The sequence below is a fragment of the Medicago truncatula genome, chromosome 5 (genome assembly GCF_003473485.1).
Source record: "Medicago truncatula cultivar Jemalong A17 chromosome 5, MtrunA17r5.0-ANR, whole genome shotgun sequence".
In the NCBI taxonomy this organism is placed as follows: domain Eukaryota; kingdom Viridiplantae; phylum Streptophyta; class Magnoliopsida; order Fabales; family Fabaceae; genus Medicago; species Medicago truncatula.
In genome coordinates this window covers 31,803,794-31,824,661 of record NC_053046.1, presented here as the reverse complement: position 1 = coordinate 31,824,661, position 20,868 = coordinate 31,803,794, and the positions used below count along the sequence as shown (strand labels likewise).

Genomic DNA, 20,868 nt, shown 5'->3' with positions numbered 1-20,868 from the left:
TCACGCAGAGTGAGTTAAGTCACGTAGCGCATGTTAACTTGCGTCAAGTACTATTTTCGTTCAAAACCCAGCAGGCAACCACAAAGCTCCATTTTTTCTTTCCCTCCACCTCCAAAAACCCCCAAAAGTGCGAAATTTTGAGTCAAAATCTTCATTCCAAATCATTGCAAATCGTCAGGAGACAAGTTTCTACGCTCATCAAGCATCAAAGAACAGGTAATGTACAATCAAAACTTTTTCCTTTTTGCTGGGTTTGCTGGTAGTTTCGTTTTTCATTGCAGTAAGCGTTGGGCTCAACGTGAGTTAACTCACGCTAGTTGTAAGGGCAACGTGACTTAAGTTGCGTAGGTAGATAGCACTTGCGTGAGTTAACTCACGCTACTAACAGTAGCCCAGAATTTGAAATTTTGCGCCACTTTTTTATTTCCTTTGCTTGCCGCACAAGTCACTTATTTATTTTTTCTTTATTTTTTTTTATTGAGTAGACATTGAGTGGCATGGTTGAAAATGTGGCGGAGGATGGCGTTGAGCCGAAACGGGCATAAACAAAGCTTCCGGCGTACGCAAACCAACCAATGATGTGAAGTTTAAAGTGAAAATTCCTTTTCAAGTTGAAGCTCACATAGTTCACAGCCAAACAAAACCGGTACCTACTGGTAACTTTGAAGAGAAGCCTAAACTGGTACCTACCGGTGTTCGTGTTATTCAAGTAAACACCGGGTCATTTTTACAACAAATGAAAGATGGAAAGATCGAGAAGAATTACTTGGTTGGGTTTATCGACAAGTGGGTAGGGAGGGATTTACTATTTCTATAGATAAATCTAGTACTATAGTGCCATACGTGACGACGCAATGTGAGAGGAGTGGTGAATACAAGCCACATAAGACGAGGAAGAAACCGAAGCTTGAAGGCACGGGCTCAAGGAAGTGTAACTGTCCGTTTAGGTTGAAATGTTTCTTTGAAAAAAAAAATAAGAATGGTGGATTACAATGCTTTGTGGAGTTCACAACCATGACTTGGCGCCAAATTTATTCGGCCACCTTCTTGCGGGTCGACTAAGAGGGAAGGATAAGCAAAGAGTTATCGACATGACAAAGAGCTTGGCAAAGCCTAGGAATATTCTCACGGATTTGAAGGAAAAAAACAAAGAAAGTGTGGCGAAGCAATGGCTTTTTCAGTTTTTGGATAGACAAGCCGCCTTCGATGAGCTCATGTCTAAGGATCCGATGCCGCCAAAGAAACCAACAAATGAGCACAATCCTATTAATTTGGACACTCCGGAAAAGCCAAAGCAAGAGATCGAAGTCATGGATGAATACGAAGAATATGCACTATCACTAGTCTAGTTAGATATGTTATGACACTTCTGGGTCGGTCGGTGTTCGTCATTTTTTTTGTTGGTATTACACCCCGAAATATTTTTTTGGTGGCCGGTTGTGTAATTTTGATATTTATGGCCAATATGTAACTAATATTATATAAATATATGAAATGAATTGTTTTGGATTGTTTACGTGTCATTAAGTCTGCTTATATCTTGTGTATTTTCGGGAAATTTGGACCGTTTGGATCGTTTATGTGTGATTACGTGATTGTGAGAAAAACGATGTTTTTGAGTAATTTGGATTGATTATGTCGTATTATCCGATACTCTTGTTAAACTGGCGTAATTCGGTTAAGTTATGAATGTGGCGTGATTACGGGTCATTTTACACTTTTCAAGTTCCAGTTCTGTTACTGCACTGCATTTATTGCAGTTTCTGTTGTCTGCTATGAACGTGAGTTAACTCACGCTAGTGCAAATGGCAACGTGAGTTAACTCACGTTTCACAATACACTAGCGCATGTTAACTTGCGCTAAGCATTCAACAAATAACTCACAAATAACACTAGCGCATGTTAAGTCACGCTACTTATTTTAAGTTACGTTATAATCTGCACTAGAGCATGTTAACATGCGTAGGGGCATTTTCGACTTTTACTTTGGGAATGAACGATACTGAATTAAGAGAGAAAAAGGTAAATTAAAGAATAAACTAGACATCTCAACTAAGTTGGTAAGCTGCTCCCATCTTCTATCGTCTACTCTGAAATTTTATTAAAAAAGGAAAAACTATATAAGAGGGGGACTAAACCAAAACCCTAATAAATAACAAAAACAAAAAAGAAATTAAGTGAATCTAAAATTTGGAAAACCATGCTTGTCCTTGTATAAATCCTGAATATTATAGTTATTCACATTCATATGATTAGAATATTAAAGTTATTCTCATTTTTTCTAGAAGATACAAAAATTATAAATATAATTGACTAATCACAACAACCGTCGACTCTACTTTGTAGTGACTCATCAGCACAAAATAATCTGATTTTTTTTTTCTTCTGTCCCTGTAAAGAAAAAAATTGATATGTTGGCGACCATGCCAGTTTTTTCAACATTTTCTGTGAAACCGCAGGTTTTTTCCTGAACTTCTCAGCACTCTACATTTCAGTTGCCGAGCATTATACTCCATCAGTTCCAAAATATAAGCAAATTTTATTTTTTAAATTCATTCAATTAATGATATATGTGGTCTATATTATGAACTATATACATAATTAATTAAATGAACCTAAAAAATAAAATTTGCTTATATTTTGAAACGGAATAATATTTTTTTAGTATTTAATTTCCTGTTCTTGATATGAAATGGCGAACTAGCCATTTTCTTTAGGTTTTTTATTTTTATTTTTATGCTCTATGTTTTGTTTGTTGGTCGGAGTTTGAACCCCAAACCTTGTATATATTATGCATTGTTCATATCAACTGAACTAAGCTCACGATGACATTTTTGTGCTCTATGTTTAAAATGGCGAGCATGCCATTGAGTTTTTTTTTGGAAAATGCTTGTTCCTACGAATCTGTTATCCACGAAAACCACGACTTGATATCCGCCATCCATTTTCATAAACACATGGCCATGATTTCCATTAAATCCGGAATTAATAGTTTTCCTCCATCTCTATAAAACAGAAAAGCAATACATTCTTGGTATTTGTTGGAAAAATCTTTGTGGAAAATAGCACTTCTCTGTTTTTTTTTTCTTTCTTTTTTTTGTTTTGTTTTATCTAATACTATAAATACACCCTTTTCCCATTGAGGATACGGATTCGGGTACGGATATTTTTTATAAATAATGGTATGAGGATGGATACTATAGTATTCTATCCATTGGATACCCATTGTCATCCCAAGATGAAATTGAAACTTGAGTTTTGACGGTTAGATGGTTTTCAATATTTTGTGCAAGATGAATTGCTTGGGCATTTAAAAATGATTGGTAGAAAAAAAAAAAAAAAAAAACTAATGAAATAACTGTAAAATTGATTTTTCTTTCATTTGAGACTTGAGAGTTTCATGTCCTAATTATGTGTATGAACAAACATTGTAAATGCAATACAAGAATGATATTAGAGAGTTGGACCCATCAACAACCGGTTATCGTCCTTACTCCTTAGCTAGGGTACGAAATTAAAATGCCAAATCAAAGTTTTCATAAAGCAAAGTTATTTCATTATTTTGTCGGCCACGTATTAATGGTTAAAGTGGATCAATCAAACTCTTCCTAGCAATTATACAGGCCACTAGGACTAGATTCATGAACTTTGATGTAAAAGTAGATTCTTTATTTATTTTTTAATCAAGAGAGCAAGAAAGGTAAACTAAAGAAGAAATTATAGACATCTCAACTAGGTTGGTAAGCTGCTCCTATTTTCTATCATTTACTCTGAAATTTTATTAAAAAAGGAAAAATTATGTAAAAGAGGGATTAAGCCAAAACCCTAATAAATAACATCAAAAAAAGAAATTAAGTGAATCTAAAATTTGGAAAATCATGTTTGTCCCCGTATAAATCCTGAATATTATAGTTATTCACATTTATATAATTAGAATATTATAGTTATTCTCATTTTTATTAGAAGATGCAAAAATTATATTCAAATAATTGACAACAACCGTCGACTCTACTATGTAGTGACTCATCAGCACAAAATAGGAATTTTTTTTTTTCTGACCCTATTGGCCAAAAAAATTTCAGCTCTGACCCCCTTTAAAAAAAATCAATTTTTTTTATTTTTTTTTCGTTTTTTGCTTTTTTTTATTTATTTGAGAAAAAATTAAAATTTTTCACTCAGGAGGAATTGAATCAGGCGCATATAGGTCATTGCCATTCAGTGTTACCACTAAGCCAATGTACATTTGATGTTAATTTTTCGCATCCAATAATATATATACCATTTTTTAAATCAGTTTCACACACCACAAACCATCCAGTTTTTCATTTTTGTTTTTTTAATTGGATAATTTAGGATCTCCGACGAATATATATATAATTTATCTGTGAAAAATTATCCGACGAAATAATTTTTTTCACCGATAAATTATATATATATATATATTATTATTATCCGACGAAATATATATTTTTCACCGATAATTATCCGACGAAATGACATATATATTATTTCAAGATATATATATATTCAAAATAAAATCTAGATTTTGTTCATATTCAAGTAATTTTTCAAAATAAAATATAGAATCCAATTAAAATTATAAAATCTCCTATTTATTTTTTTTTTGTCAAATAGCCTAGTAGCTAGAGAAATTTACCTTAAAATCTAAGCTCATGGGGACCCTATATTTATTTTTTTTATAAGACTTATATTAAAAAAACAAAAATGATTTTTTTTTTTGAGGGAACAAAAATGAAAAATTGGATGGTTCATGCCTCATGGTGTGTGAAACTGATTTAAAAAATGGTATATATATTATTGGATGCGCAAAATTAACATCAAATATACATTGGTTTAGTGATAACACTGAATGACAATGACCCATATGCGCCTAGTTCAAATGTATATATATATTTTTGGCCAATAGGGTCAGAAAAAAAAAATTCCACAAAATAATCTCATAACAATAAAGTGGCATATAGAAATAAGATAAAGTTGACAAATAACAATATATCACTTTTTATAATGAATGAAAATGTGTAAAAGTTTTTCTTTTTTTAAAAAAATAAAAGATTTTTGTTTGCAAAAAAAACAGTTGTCAAAAAACACAAGCATACGGTTACTATTATGAATTTGTGGGTCAACTATTTTTCGAATAATAAATTTGTTGGTCAACTTGTTTTCCTAAATTTATTTATTTATAGTAGATAGAGGTATCACTGAATGACCTCCTTAACCATAATCGTATTGAAACTTATATTTAATTAAATAAATAAAAAGGTGTTCTTTTTGTACCAAAAAAAAAAGGGTGTTCTTTTTTTTTCTTGACAAGGTGTTTTTTTTTTTTTTTTTTATATTTTTAAAACTCGGTATCCGATCCAAGAATCGAACTTAAAATCTCTGGAGAAGCAAACTCCAAGATATATTAATATAAACAACTATTTTTTTTTTTTTTTTATGTTATACATGTATCTATATATTCATTCATATATTAAGATGGTGTTATATGTTATTTTTTAATTTATACAGATGTCTATATTTTTATTTAGGCATTTGCTAGGATACATCCACTTAGTTTTTAGAATGAGTATTTTAGCAATTGAATAACTAAAAAGTGGTTAAATACACCTTAAGGTGTAGCTTTGCTAAAACACTCCCACATAAAAACTAGTGGGTGTGTTCTAGCAAACCCCTATATATATATATATATATATATATATTTTGAAAACTCGGTATCCGATCCAAGAATTGACTAATCCGAGGGGACCAATCCCACCGCCCACTTGCGGGGGCATCGTTTAAAGCCAGAGCAAGCTCTGTATGGACTTAGCCCACCGAAATTGACACCAGAGTGAATCGAACCTGAGACCTCTGAAGGAGCAAACTCCAAGATCCCAAGCCAACCGCTGGGCCAACCCCAAATGGGTTTTTGTTATTCATATATTAATTAGAGAACCTATTTATTTATTTATAAATGTGTCTGTATTTGTACTCATATTTTATAAATAAATAATTTTTTTGTACAGTTTATACATATATCTATATTTTTATTCATATATCAATATGCTCTCAAAAAAATCAATACAATGATATATATATATATATATATATATATATATATATATATATAATTTCTACACAATTGTGAATTACTTTCAAAAAAAGCGCAACACGCTCACCCATCCATATGCATGGGTATCCTCTTAGAGCATTTGATTCATCTCTTGTAATCTATATAGAAAGGGATGTTCTTAGAACAATTAGTAATTATATAATTTTAGTTTATATTCAACAAATGAAAAATAGATACTTTTCTTTGTAATTTTGGTTGCAACAACTATTTTTAATATATCTTCTTATCAAATTTAATATTATTTAATTGTTTGACAAAAAAAAAAATTGCCCCATTAATATTGTGAAACCAGATCCACCCCTGACCCAGAGTACTAAATTTAAACACTAGTGGCATGAAATTTTAAAGATTAAATATAAGTGAATGACGTTACACCAACTTGAATGAAATTTTATATGGAACGTAAATAAAAAAATGCAGGCACTAGATTCATAAACATTTTCTGAAGATCGTTATTCTGTTTGTGAGCACCTACATGCTGACTTTCTACTTTCATTGCATTTATTTTCAAAGGTCCTCCAGCTTGGTTCAACACTCATTCTATCTAAACAAATTTCTCGTCTTCTTATCTTTTCAACTCTTTAATTTGTTTTCACAAAAAAATGGCTTGCGCTTTGCTTGGAGTTGTGTTCGAAAATTTGACATCTCTCCTTCAAAATGAATTTTCAACCATTTCTGGAATCAAGTCAAAGGCTCAAAAGCTATCAGACAACTTAGTTCACATCAAAGCTGTTCTTGAAGATGCTGAGAAGAAACAATTCAAAGAACTCTCTATTAAGCTATGGTTACAAGACCTCAAAGATGCTGTTTATGTGCTCGATGATATCCTTGATGAGTACTCGATCGAGTCTTGTCGACTCAGAGGATTTACCTCTTTCAAACCAAAGAACATCATGTTTCGCCATGAGATTGGTAACAGGTTGAAAGAGATTACAAGGAGGTTAGATGATATTGCTGAAAGAAAGAACAAGTTTTCTCTACAGACGGGTGAAACTCTTAGGGTAATCCCAGATCAAGTAGCTGAAGGGCGCCAAACCAGCTCCACCCCTCTTGAATCAAAAGCATTAGGAAGAGACGATGATAAAGAAAAGATTGTCGAGTTTCTTCTCACCTATGCGAAGGACTCTAACTTCATTTCTGTCTATCCCATTGTTGGTTTAGGTGGTATTGGAAAAACAACTCTTGTTCAATTGATCTACAATGATGTTAGGGTGAGTCGCAATTTTGATAAAAAAATTTGGGTTTGTGTTTCTGAGACTTTCTCGGTCAAGAGGATTTTGTGTTGTATTATAGAATCTATTACATTAGAGAAGTGTCATGACTTTGAGTTAGATGTCTTGGAAAGAAAGGTGCAAGGATTGTTGCAACGGAAAATATATTTGCTGATTTTGGATGATGTGTGGAATCAAAATGAACAATTGGAATCTGGGTTAACACAAGATAGATGGAATCGTTTGAAATCTGTTTTGTCGTGTGGATCAAAAGGTAGTTCCATTTTAGTGTCCACTCGTGATGAGGATGTTGCAACAATCATGGGGACATGGGAAAGTCACCGTTTATCTGGTCTCTCAGATAGTGATTGTTGGTTGTTGTTCAAACAACATGCATTTAGACGTAACAAAGAAGAGCATACAAAGCTTGTGGAGATTGGAAAGGAGATAGTAAAGAAATGTAATGGATTGCCTCTTGCAGCAAAAGCATTGGGGGGTTTAATGGTCTCAATGAATGAAGAAAAGGAATGGCTTGATATTAAAGACAGTGAGCTTTGGGATTTACCACATGAAAAATCTATTTTACCTGCTTTGAGGTTGAGTTACTTTTATTTAACACCAACCCTAAAGCAATGTTTCTCCTTTTGTGCTATATTTCCCAAAGATAGAGAAATCCTGAAGGAAGAATTGATTCAGCTTTGGATGGCTAATGGATTTATTGCAAAGAGGAATTTAGAGGTTGAAGATGTTGGAAACATGGTTTGGAAGGAATTGTACAGAAAATCGTTCTTTCAAGATAGCAAGATGGATGAATATTCTGGAGACATTTCTTTCAAGATGCATGATCTTGTCCATGATCTCGCTCAATCAGTAATGGGGCAAGAATGTACGTGTTTGGAGAATAAAAACACGACTAATTTGTCAAAAAGCACACACCACATTGGTTTTAACAGCAAGAAATTTTTATCCTTCGATGAAAATGCTTTCAAAAAAGTTGAATCCTTGCGAACATTGTTTGACTTGAAGAAATATTATTTTATTACAACAAAATATGATCACTTCCCATTAAGCAGTTCTCTCCGTGTTTTAAGAACATTTTCTCTGCAGATCCCAATATGGAGTTTAATTCATTTAAGGTATTTGGAACTTATTTATCTTGACATAGAAAAGTTGCCTAACTCAATTTACAACTTACAAAAACTGGAAATCTTGAAAATAAAAGACTGTCGTAATCTGAGTTGTCTCCCAAAACGCTTGGCTTGCTTACAAAATCTTAGGCATATAGTCATTGAAGAATGTCGGTCTTTGTCTCAAATGTTTCCTAACATTGGAAAATTAACTTGTCTAAGAACATTAAGTGTGTACATTGTTAGTGTAGAGAAAGGGAATAGCTTGACAGAGTTACGTGATCTAAACCTCGGTGGAAAACTGCATATCCAAGGATTAAACAATGTTGGCAGGTTATCTGAAGCTGAAGCGGCTAATTTGATGGGTAAAAAAGACCTTCATGAATTATGCTTGTCATGGATATCCCAACAGGAATCTATAATTAGTGCTGAGCAAGTACTTGAAGAGCTTCAACCTCACTCAAATCTCAAATGCTTGACAATAAATTACAATGAAGGGTTATCGTTACCAAGTTGGATAAGCCTTCTTAGTAATTTAATTTCTCTTGAACTTCGGAATTGCAACAAAATTGTGCGGCTTCCGTTACTTGGTAAACTACCATCTCTAAAAAAACTGGAATTATCTTATATGGATAATCTGAAATACTTGGATGATGATGAATCTCAGGATGGTGTGGAGGTGATGGTTTTCCGATCTCTGATGGATCTCCATTTACGATACCTACGAAACATAGAGGGGTTATTGAAAGTGGAAAGAGGGGAGATGTTTCCTTGTCTTTCTTACTTGGAAATCTCATATTGCCATAAACTTGGACTGCCATCTCTTCCATCTCTTGAAGGCCTCTATGTGGATGGATGTAACAATGAGTTACTGAGGTCAATCTCTACCTTCCGTGGTCTTACTCAGCTTACCCTAATGGAGGGTGAAGGAATAACATCCTTCCCAGAGGGGATGTTCAAAAACCTTACTTGTCTTCAATATCTGGAAGTAGATTGGTTCCCACAATTGGAGTCCTTACCAGAGCAAAATTGGGAAGGTCTTCAATCCCTTCGAGCTCTACACATTTCGAGTTGTAGAGGATTGAGATGCTTGCCGGAGGGTATTCGACACCTCACTTCCCTTCGAAATCTACAGATTTATAGCTGTAAAGGATTGCGATGCTTGCCGGAGGGTATTCGACACCTCACTTCTCTTGAGGTTCTGACAATTTGGGAATGCCCAACATTAGAGGAACGATGCAAAGAGGGAACATGGGAGGATTGGGACAAGATAGCTCATATTCCAAAAATACAGTTTACCGAGGATTAAGAAGCAGAGACGTTTACCCTTATCTGCCACAATCAACATCGCAAAAATCAATTTTACTGGTAAGATCTCAATTTCCCCTTCTTATGTTTGGATTTCAACTGCTCAAAAATCTTTATTTTTATTCTCGTTGTTGACTTATTTGGAACCCATTCCGCAGGAAGAGATCCAGACTACATGAAAGATATTTCACTGCTCAACTAAAGTTACAAATGTTCTAATTCAGGTCATTTTCTTCATCATAGTTTAATTTTTTTTAATTTGAATTTTGGATTTTTTTTTTTAATTTTACTGATTTTGTGGGGATTTAATTGAATGGTTAGGATTGGCGTCGACACACAAGACAAATAACGGGATTAATGGAACAAACATACCCAATGACGAAGACGCAGTCTTTTGGAGTGGAGGAAGTGACAATGGGTCAGAGCTCCGTACCCATTAGCAAAGTCTGATCGGTGTCAAGGTTTTCTCGATTTTTATTCTTAAGTTTTTATTGGTCATTCTTATTTATTTGTTTTAGATTGTTTATTTGAATAATATATATTGTTTGGCTCACTCTTTGGCAGGTGATGTTTCTGCTACTGATTTCAACAGGAATCAAAAAACAGAGATGTTGGTGTTTCTGCCTCCATCTTTATTTCTTTTGACTGTGTTTCATAACAATCTCTTGGTACTCTATTTGCAGGATATGCCTCTCATGTCTCTTGACTATGGTTTCCTTATTTGACGTTTCTGAATATCCCTTTTTTTATTTGTGGTATTGAAATCTATAATTGCATGTTTCAATTTGATGGCTGAGTGTAATTTCTAGTCGGAACAATTTTTTAAAGCTTCTTTGTCTCTTTTACATCATTATAACAATATTATTGTCTTAGTTTAATTTCTATGTGCAGGAACCACTTGTTACATAGTTGTTAAAACATCTTTTGAGTGAGGGAAGCCAAGATCAACATGTGTATAATACTCCGGGTAAAACTATCATCGACATCAATAACAATCTAGAGCATTTTGTCACAACCAATGCATATTATAATTCTCGTGTGTTGGTAAATATTGTGAGAAATGATGCCATGTGTCTGTCATTGTTACCAACCAAAGACAGAAAATCTGCAGGTGTGTATACAGCTCTTTATTAGGAAGGTGACATTGTAATTCATGATTCTAGTCGAGTCACTCATGTTATTTCATTATGTTTGTGTCAGATATGTTGTGGAATGCTGCTGAATCCCAACCATATTTGTGTCGGACCACTGCTTTTCCTGAAAGCAAGAGGATGCTTCAGCTGAACCACAGAAACTATAAGAGGTGATAATTTCGGATGATATGAATGAGAAATCAAATGTTTTATTTGATAACAAAGTGAATTTTGCATCTTTTAACTCCATATATTTTAGTAGATTAGCATTAGTCATATCACTTACAGAGAGCATCTCCTGTGAAACTGAACAGGAGCCATTTATTTCTCTTTGAACTATGGATATTGTTGAATGCGAGGATTGAGATCCTTTCCAGAAGGTATTTGACACCTCACTTCACTTGAGTTTATGAGTATCCGTGGTTGCCTAAAATTAAAGGAGTGTAAGGAGAGAGCAGGAGAGGAATGTGACAGGATACCACATATTCCAAAAATTGTTTATTGGAATGAAGAAGACATCTTTGAATTCATTTATGTGAAACTTGTGATTTTTGTCTGAGACGAAATCAATTAAAGATGTCAACCTAATGGGTCAGATTATCGTTATGGCGTCTCCACTTCCTTATGATCCTTCATAGTATTGATATGGTATAGATCTTCAATTCCTATAGTATTAAGATGTTCAACTCCATATACTACTAGATTTCAATTTAATTTCACGTGTTCATGAAAATATGCAGGTTATGATCCTTCATTTATGAAATAGTCCCTTCATGTATGAAATATTTATGGAAAGTTGGAGTTTCAAGTTCGATCAGGGGAAACACCAATAGCCAGAATTGGCGACGTTGTTGAGCATATTTTAGGAGTGATGTTTGCTGCTGAAGATTTCAATTTCCTTTAACTGATATCTCTTTACTGGTTATCGTTGGTTTCCAGGTAAACATAGTTCATATCTTAGCGAATACTTTAATATGCATTTTCTGCCTTATCAAATTGATTGATTTTAACACACATATAGAAACTTTCAGTTTGATTTTAACATATAGAAACTTCAGTCGGCTTTCTTTTTATTGCATGCTTCAGGACTTTATAATACTAATTACCTTCACACATCATTTTTTTCACCAAACATATTTAGATGTATGGTAAGATTTGATAAAGGAATTGAATGTATTTTGGTCATACATACAGGTAATGGATTGAATGTATTTTGGCCTGAAAAATCAATCTCCAAAGAAAGCAGTGAAAAATCTATTAGTCCATCAAATGAAGCAATGGAAATCACAAATAATGAGAAAAATTGATATGGTTGGCATGAAACGAGAGGATGTTGACAGCGGTGATCCAACACATGAGCCGAACTTAATTCCAACTAATAACAGATGTTGAAAGAGTTATATATAGCTTCTCCTAAGCCTTAGGAGGTTGTCCTTGATTTTACAATATCTACTAGTACTAATGTTGCTAACATAAGTGATTCTTTATATTAATCTCTTTCCCATTTCTCTAGTGTAGTTTTTTGTTAGTGAGCTTATAATCAGACATTTTGTGTCTTGGTTATTCCAAACAGTGTACATACATTATTTATTTAAAAGGGATAAATGCTTTTTTGAATTCATACTTGATCAAATTATTGCCTTATGGAAGCTAAAATCAGTGACTACGTGATTTTTGTCATTTATAAAATTCACTTGTCAACAGAAATGTAACCACACAAAGAATTCAATAAACAAGGCACAAATTATCAATGATGTGAATAACTTGGGGTAGCAAAATATAGTAAATGGAAGGGGGTAGAGAAATATATACCATATATGTAACCACCCACTAAGCAACACAAACACACCACAGAGGACTTGAGGAGTAATGAATAGTCCGGTGCAACAGTTGTCCGAAAAAAAAAGCAACAGATGAAGTCTCAGCCAACTTGAGTTCATTATCATCAGCACACATGAATGATCCTTAAGAAAGGACTTCATCTTAAGGATTTATAATATTGATTACCTTCACAATTTAGTTTTTACCAAATATATTTAAGAACTCATCCTTATTTTATTTCAAATTCTTGTTTCTTATCTGTTCAGTAAATGAACTTGCTATGAATAATTCATGACAATAATTAGGATCTGACATAAAACAAAGTTAATAGAATTCTCAATCTCTCAAATCTCTGAAATACTTATTAATTGAACGATTGTACCAAAGAATACATGGTTATGCACAATTTTTGTGGTTTTTCTCATCTTGAGAGCTATGCTAACTTAAATCATCTCAGTCGTCTGTTGTAATATTAAAATCAATCAAAAAGGTAATGCAGTGATGTAAATAGTGACACTTCTGCTGTGAGTTGTAGTAGCTTGTGGATAGGAGGCAGACTTCAGAATCTTTCTTAGAGCCTTATTATGCCTTTATATATTTATTCTTCACAATAGTTCAATTAGCATAGCTCTTTCAAATTAAAGACAATGTGGTAGATTCGTTCCCAGGTTGGAGGTAAATATTGACGGATAGCTATCAGACCAGAAACAAATTTCAGGAAACAATCTATCAGAATGAGTATGAAGCTTTGCAACTAGTTAAAATCAGAAGTCTTATTTGCCAGATGCCAATCATAATCATCATGAAATCAACAAAGTTCAGCAAGTCTTACCAAAAACAATAAACAAAGTTCATTGGACTTGTCTAGTACAAGGAAAGTAGAAACATTGGTCATACAATGTTCTTGTTTTGGGTTTTATATGATACTCCAGTCTTGCTTAATTTTTTACTTAAGCAGCAGAAGATTTTTTATTTAATTTTTTATTTAATTAACATGATTAGGTCTAGTTTTACGCTTTCTATGTTACCATACCAACCTCTCTAATTTCCCCTCTCTAAACTGATTTAAGTTTTTTGCACATTATAATTAATTTTTAATTGAAGTAAAAAAAACAGTACTTTTTTGTGCATATTATTCTGTTCTTTTACTTTATTTTTCGCTTCAATTATCTGGTAAAAATTCCAGATTGCAAGCAAAATTTGAGAACCAATGTTGTACTTAATTATACATGATACTCGTGCGCTGTATTTCCGTCCAATTAACATTCATTTAAACACATACATTAACTTGTAAAACTCAACAAATATATATGGTTACACTTCTCTTGTGTAGGGTTAATACCAAATTTAATTATGTTTCCTAAAGGCCAAATACATGAAAGCCAGTTTAATGAAATTTAAGAAAATTTTTCGAAGTTAATTCTTTTATGCCTATGATAATAGAGTATCACATAAGCAAGGTATCGTTGCAGTCAAAATGTTTTCATGTTATTGTAATATTCTTCATAGCTAAAAATTATGCTCTGATGAAAAACTCATTGATATGTCATGCACGCTATTGACTGTTATAAACCACTTGGTACCGAGTTCGATTCCTATTGACTAAAAATATGAAAATTTCCTTCAAATAGTGTATCTGTTTTTGTAGATAATTTTATATTTTTCTTTTTTAACCCTTCAGAACTTTTCTTCATTGGAATCAAATTTATTTATAGACTTTTATATGGAGATTTGGCTTGCTTGTTCTTTCAAAGGGCAAGTAAGAACTTTACGTTTTGAGAAATAGCCAAGATAGATTATATGACTGTTTTTTATTTCTGTATGAAATGGTAGGAAAAAAAAAAAGAAACAAAAGTCAACAATGGATCCATAATAATGACATTAAATTTAAAGTGTGGGTCCTAGCACTATCACCCCAGTGCTTAGTGGATGTTGCTCTAAATTGAATCAAATCTGCATTTTGTTTTATTTTCCTTCATAATTTCCAACTGATCACCTAACAGCCGATATTCCTAGTACTAACTAAAAATGGCAGAGGCCTTGCTAGGAGTTGTATTTGAGAATTTGTTATCTCTTGTTCAAAATGAATTTGCAACCATTTCTGGAATCACATCAAAGGCTGAAAAGTTGTCAACCACCTTGGATCTGATCAAGGCTGTTCTTGAAGATGCTGAGCAGAAACAGGTCACAGACCGCTCTATTAAGGTATGGCTCCAACAACTCAAAGATGCTGTATATGTGCTTGATGATATTCTTGATGAATGTTCCATTGAATCTAGTAGACTTAAAGCCTCGTCCTGTTTCAACCTAAAGAACATTGTGTTTCGCCGTGACATCGGCAAAAGGTTGAAAGAAATTACAAGGAGATTCGATCAAATTGCTGAAAGTAAAGACAAGTTTCTTTTACGAGAGGGTGTCGTTGTTAGGGAAAGGCCAAATGAAGTTGCTGAATGGCGCCAAACAAGCTCCATTATTGCTGAACCCAAAGTGTTTGGACGAGTAGATGATAGAGAGAGGATTGTCGAGTTTCTTCTCACCCAAGCGCAAGTATCTGACTTCCTATCCATCTATCCTATTGTTGGCCTAGGTGGTGTTGGTAAAACAACACTTGCTCAAATGGTCTACAATGATCATAGGGTAAGTAGCAATTTTAATACAAAAGTTTGGATTTGTGTTTCGGAGACTTTCTCTGTCAAAAGGATTTTGTGTTCCATTATAGAATCTATCACAAAAGACAAGTTTGATGCCTTGGATTTAGATGTAATACAAAGAAAAGCACGAGAACTATTGCAAGGTAAAAGATTTTTGCTGGTTTTGGATGATGTATGGAGCAGAAATCAAGGATTGGAACTAGGATTAAGCCAAGACAAATGGAACAAGTTGAAATCTGCGTTGTCATGTGGATCCAAAGGATCTTCCATTTTAGTTTCCACTCGTGATAAGGATGTTGCAGAAATCATGGGAACATGTTTAGCTCATCATTTATCTGGTCTCTCTGAAAACGAATGTTGGTTGTTGTTTAGACAATATGCATTTGGATGTGCTGGAGAAGAACGGGAAGAGCTTGTAGCAATAGGTAAGGCGATAGTAAAGAAGTGTGGAGGATTGCCTCTTGCAGCACAAGCATTGGGAGGTCTAATGCGCTCAAGGAGTGATGAAAATGAATGGCTTGAAATTAAAGACAGTAATCTCTGGACCTTACCATATGAGAATTCCATTTTGCCAGCCTTGAGGTTAAGCTACTTTCATTTAACACCGACCTTAAAGCGGTGTTTTGCTTTTTGTGCGATATTTCCCAAAGATATGGAAATTGTAAAGGAAGATTTGATTCATCTATGGATGGGCAATGGATTTATTTTCTCAAAGGCTAATTTGGATGTAGAATTTTTTGGCAATATGATTTGGAAGGAACTGTGCCAAAAATCATTCTTCCAAGACATCAAGATAGATGATTATTCAGGAGACATTACTTTCAAGATGCATGACCTAGTGCATGATCTTGCTCAATCAGTTATGGGGTCAGAGTGTATGATTTTGGAGAATACTAACACTAACTTGTTAAGAAGCACACACCATACTAGCTTTTACTCTGATATTAACTTGTTTTCCTTCAATGAGGCCTTCAAAAAAGTTGAATCCTTGCGAACGTTGTATCAACTAGAGTTTTACAGCGAAAAAGAATACGATTACTTCCCAACAAATCGCTCCCTTCGAGTTTTAAGCACAAACACTTTCAAGTTATCGTCACTTGGGAACTTAATTCATTTGAGGTATTTGGAGCTTCGTGATCTTGACGTAGAAACCCTTCCTGACTCAATTTATCGCTTGCAGAAATTGGAAATCTTGAAATTGAAATATTTTCGAAAACTGACTTTTCTACCAAAACACTTGACTTGTTTACAGAATCTCAGGCATCTTGTCATTGAAGATTGTAATTCATTGTCTTGTGTGTTTCCTTATATTGGAAAATTGTATTTCCTAAGAACATTAAGTGTATACATTGTTCAGTCAGAGAGGGGGTATGGCTTGGGAGAGCTACATGATCTATCACTTGGAGGAAAACTGAGCATACAAGGTCTGGGAAATGTTGGTAGCTTATTTGAAGCTCGACATGCCAATTTGATGGGTAAAAAGGACCTCCAAGAATTATCCTTGTCATGGAGGAATAATGGTGAAACTGAGACACCAACTACTACTGCTGAGCAAGTACTTGAAATGCTTCAACCTCACTCAAATCTCAAGAGGTTGAAAATACTTTACTATGACGGATTATGCTTGCCAAAATGGATTGGATTTCTTAATAGTTTAGTTGATCTTCAACTTCAGTATTGCAATAATTGTGTTCTTTCATCACTAGGTAAACTACCATCTCTAAAAAAGCTTGAATTATGGGGTATGAATAATATGCAATACATGGATGATGCTGAATATCATGATGGTGTAGAGGTGAGGGCTTTTCCATCCTTGGAAAAATTGTTACTAGCAGGACTACGAAACTTAGAGCGTTTGTTGAAAGTGCAAATAAGAGATATGTTCCTTCTTCTTTCTAATTTGACCATTATTGATTGCCCTAAACTTGTGTTGCCATGCCTTCCATCCCTTAAAGACCTCATTGTATTTGGATGTAACAATGAGTTACTGAGATCAATCTCCAATTTCTGTAGTCTTACCACCCTTCACCTTCTTAACGGTGAAGACGTGATTTGCTTTCCTGACGGTTTGTTAAGAAACTTGACTTGTCTTCGAAGTTTGAAAATTTCTAATTTCCCAAAATTGAAGAAACTACCAAATGAACCCTTCAACCTAGTGTTGGAGTGTCTGAGTATCTCTTCTTGTGGTGAGCTTGAGTCTATACCGGAACAAACATGGGAAGGTCTTCGATCTCTTCGAACTATTGATATTGGTTATTGTGGAGGATTGAGATCCTTTCCCGAATCTATTCAACACCTCACTTCACTTGAGTTTTTGAAAATTCGAGGTTGCCCAACATTAAAGGAGCGATTGAAGAAAGGAACCGGTGAGGACTGGGACAAGATAGCGCACATTCCAAAATTACATGTTGATTGAATGAAAAAGCACACACATATATGCTTCCAATTTCTATCACATTTGGTAGGCTCTCTCTTCCACCATCACCCTTTTTTGATTTTGTTTCTTATAGTATAGTAACAATATTTTGTACTGTGTTTGCAGGATATGACACTCTTGTCTCTTCACTATGGTGGTTTTGCAGCACATGTTAGTTTGTCTTCTGTCTTCCAGTAATATACTTCTGCAGAGAGTTGGAGCAGCAATGGGAGAGAAAAACAGACATCTAAAATCTGTCTTAGAGCCTTATAATGCCCTTTTAGCATATAAATTTTCTGTCTCTTTCAATGACTTTTGTTTTTTCATGTTTTTCACTCAGTTTAAAATGATACATCAAATTTGTAATTTGTTGTTGTTATGATATTATTAATTACTGGTTTTGTATTTGGTTCACATAAGATAACTTTGAGATATTTTTGTTTTTCACAATAAGCAATAATTCAGTTAGCAAAGGTAATTGTGAATTCTTTCAAGGACAAAGTGGTACAAACAAGGAAGGGAATTATGGAAGAGAAAATGATGATGAGTTTGTTAAGTGCATGTGCACCTTTTTAACTGTTTTGGGGTTTTGCATGATACTCTTGCTGATTAATTATGTTTTTCTGGAGGATTAGATGAGCGATGCAAGGAGGGAACAAGGGTGGACTGGGATAAGATAGCACACATTCCAAAATTAGACATTCGTTAGAATTAAAATGAAGAAACAAACATTGTGTTTTCTGTGATGTTTTTCAATGATAAGTTTAGATCATTGTGTTTTCTTTATTTCACTTTCTTGCTACTTATCAGTTCGGTACATGAACATGTTCTTATTATTCGTTTTTATTTAGGTTTGATTTATAATTTTCATGATAAGACCATCAATTAGCACTAACAATTAAGATTTGACAAGAAAACAAAGTGAATAGAATTCTGATAATCTCTTCAAAACTCTGAAACACAACCTAAGGTTGAAATGCCGATTACTTCGATGGCGTCAAACCTATATTTGACTGTCTGAGTCTAACCATAATCTTCTGCAATGGCCAAAGTTGGTGTGTTTCTTTGTTGCGAGTGTAAAGATACATGCTTATTCTTTCTCCTTGTCTTATGGTAACCATTTTTCATGTTATGTAACCAAATTGATTCTTCTAGAAACCACAAACAATGTTAAAGTTTTATGTCATAGTTCACCAACTTTAGAACCATAATGTTAAATATTAGTTGATTTGAAAATCACTCTTAAAATGTAATTATGTTAGAAAATTAGACATGTTTGTATATGAACCTTACTCAGCATTGTCCAAACTTTTCTGCAAAGCTTCAATATCCTTTCCATGTTGAGTGCCCCTTGAAACAACTAAAGCTCAATATGTAAAACATTCCTCCATCCAACATGGTATCAGAACCTACTAACAGCTCGTATCAATCCTAACATAGATGCATATAAGGTATTGTCACAAATCGACTTTATAACTGGACCGCTAAAGAGACTAATCTAGTTGGACTTAAGAGGAAAAATCACAACTGAACCACTGAAGAGACTAATCGAGTTGGACCTCAAAGGAAGAGTTGAAAATAAGAGTAGCATATTGTATAATCCGAAAATCTGAGGGCAGTTTTGAAATTTAGGAGGACGCATGAGAAATGGTGAAAGCCATTTGGTTTAGGACTTTTGGGCCATACAACCCTAAAAATGCCATGCTTATAAAATTGTTACTAACATAAATGTTTGAATGTGTTTGGCAACCATCATAATTAGGTGTTTAGATAAAATTTAGACAAGTAGCAAAAGCAAATCATGTATGCTATTTTAACGGCTGTAAAAATGATGAGTTCAAGTTCATCTTTCTCCTTTTCATCTTTATTAAGGGCATATTCAAAACAACATGCATCCAATATATTGGTCGTTAATTCATTAAGTGCTTATGAATGTTGAAAGCTGAATGAAAATTTCATGTAAATGAAGACTTTGAATCTTTGGAAGATGCACTCATGCAATAGACATGCATGTGATCTACAATGGAGATCCTCAATCTTGAGGTCTTAAACGGATTCCACATTGACAAATCATTTTTTTATAATTTTTTAATGATAGTACCTAATAGGTACTCAACCACTCCAACAGAGACGCTCTAACAAAAGGTCTAAATGGGACCCACCAATAACTCTTTATCATTTACATTTAAACAAAAGTAACTAAACAATGATTATTTTATTAAAAAGTTGTGTGGGGTCCACTTAAAAATGAGGGTCTTAAGAGACCCCCAAATATTTTTCCCACAATGGAGGTACCTAATAGGTACCGGATCTTAAATTGTTAAGACCTCACCATTGTGGTTGGTCTTAGTTGATCAAACTGGTGTTAAAGGTCATCGTATCAGTGCCTTTTATGGTCTTATGCCCTCTTTTATTTTAAAAAACATATACTTTTGAAAATTGTTTTTCTCACATCAAAAAATTCCTAAAAACACATTTAAGTTATGAAATTTCCCCCAACGGTAGTTAACTACTGCTGACTCTCAGCTGTAGTTAACTACCGCTGGCTTCAGTTGCAGTTAACTACAGCTGATTTTGTTGCACTTAAGTGCAGTTTCTGGAAGAGAATCAATTGTGATTTTACGCGTTTCGGTCGAAAAATCAAAATAAATTGAAGCTTATTTGGAATTCCATGAAAATTTACAGACCCTCTATATGTATTTTTATAGAGTTGTGTGCAAAAAACCAACTCAAAATTCAATTTCTAAGTCGATCTTTTGATGTTTTAGTTTCTTGAGTTTTTGGCGCATTAAAAATTCATAATTAATCCATCCGTTGTCGGAAAATTCTAATTTTTTGTGGGAAATGTTTTTTTATGTCCTTAACATATGTGCAAAAAATAACGAAAAAATTCAACGTCTATATAACTTTTTCGGATGTGAAGTTGCAAAAATATTGTGATTTTATGTGTTTCGGTGAAAAATTCAAAATAAATTGAGGCTCAGTCAATATACTACGTAAATTTTCATATTCTCTATATGTATTTTCATAACGATAAATCACTATGAGTAATTTGTGGTTAATATTCT

The 20,868-nt window shown here is 33.7% G+C and overlaps 2 protein-coding genes across 8 annotated transcripts; both read left to right on the top strand.

The window, feature by feature from the left end:
• Positions 1-6,446: 6,446 nt before the first annotated feature.
• On the top strand, positions 6,447-12,533 carry LOC11410638 (putative disease resistance protein RGA1). 7 transcript variants are annotated; one of them, XM_024783368.2, is made up of 9 exons: positions 6,447-9,839; positions 9,938-10,003; positions 10,101-10,240; positions 10,463-10,534; positions 10,671-10,890; positions 10,980-11,082; positions 11,227-11,560; positions 11,653-11,851; positions 12,107-12,533. In XM_024783368.2, exon 1 carries the CDS (start codon positions 6,736-6,738, stop codon positions 9,778-9,780), a length of 3,045 nt encoding a protein of 1,014 aa, XP_024639136.1. In that variant the 5' UTR covers positions 6,447-6,735; the 3' UTR covers positions 9,781-9,839; positions 9,938-10,003; positions 10,101-10,240; positions 10,463-10,534; positions 10,671-10,890; positions 10,980-11,082; positions 11,227-11,560; positions 11,653-11,851; positions 12,107-12,533. The 7 variants fall into 7 exon arrangements, with proteins under 7 accessions (XP_024639136.1, XP_024639139.1, XP_039690378.1 ...); XM_024783371.2 differs by lacking the exon at positions 10,463-10,534 and adding an exon at positions 10,344-10,389; XM_039834444.1 differs by adding an exon at positions 10,344-10,389 and having other exon boundaries at positions 10,463-10,890.
• A 2,228-nt stretch (positions 12,534-14,761) lies between these two features.
• LOC11410637 (putative disease resistance protein RGA3) lies at positions 14,762-18,214 on the top strand. Its single transcript, XM_003615696.4, has 2 exons — positions 14,762-17,845; positions 17,927-18,214. Exon 1 carries the CDS (start codon positions 14,762-14,764, stop codon positions 17,798-17,800), a length of 3,039 nt encoding a protein of 1,012 aa, XP_003615744.2. The 3' UTR covers positions 17,801-17,845; positions 17,927-18,214.
• The last annotated feature ends 2,654 nt before the right edge of the window (positions 18,215-20,868 follow it).

What these genes read in the sequence shown, in the direction of transcription:
- LOC11410638 (XM_024783372.2), top strand. Translation starts at nt 6,736, where the DNA reads ATGGCTTGCGCTTTGCTTGGAGTTGTGTTCGAAAATTTGACATCTCTC.
- LOC11410637 (XM_003615696.4), top strand. Translation starts at nt 14,762, where the DNA reads ATGGCAGAGGCCTTGCTAGGAGTTGTATTTGAGAATTTGTTATCTCTT.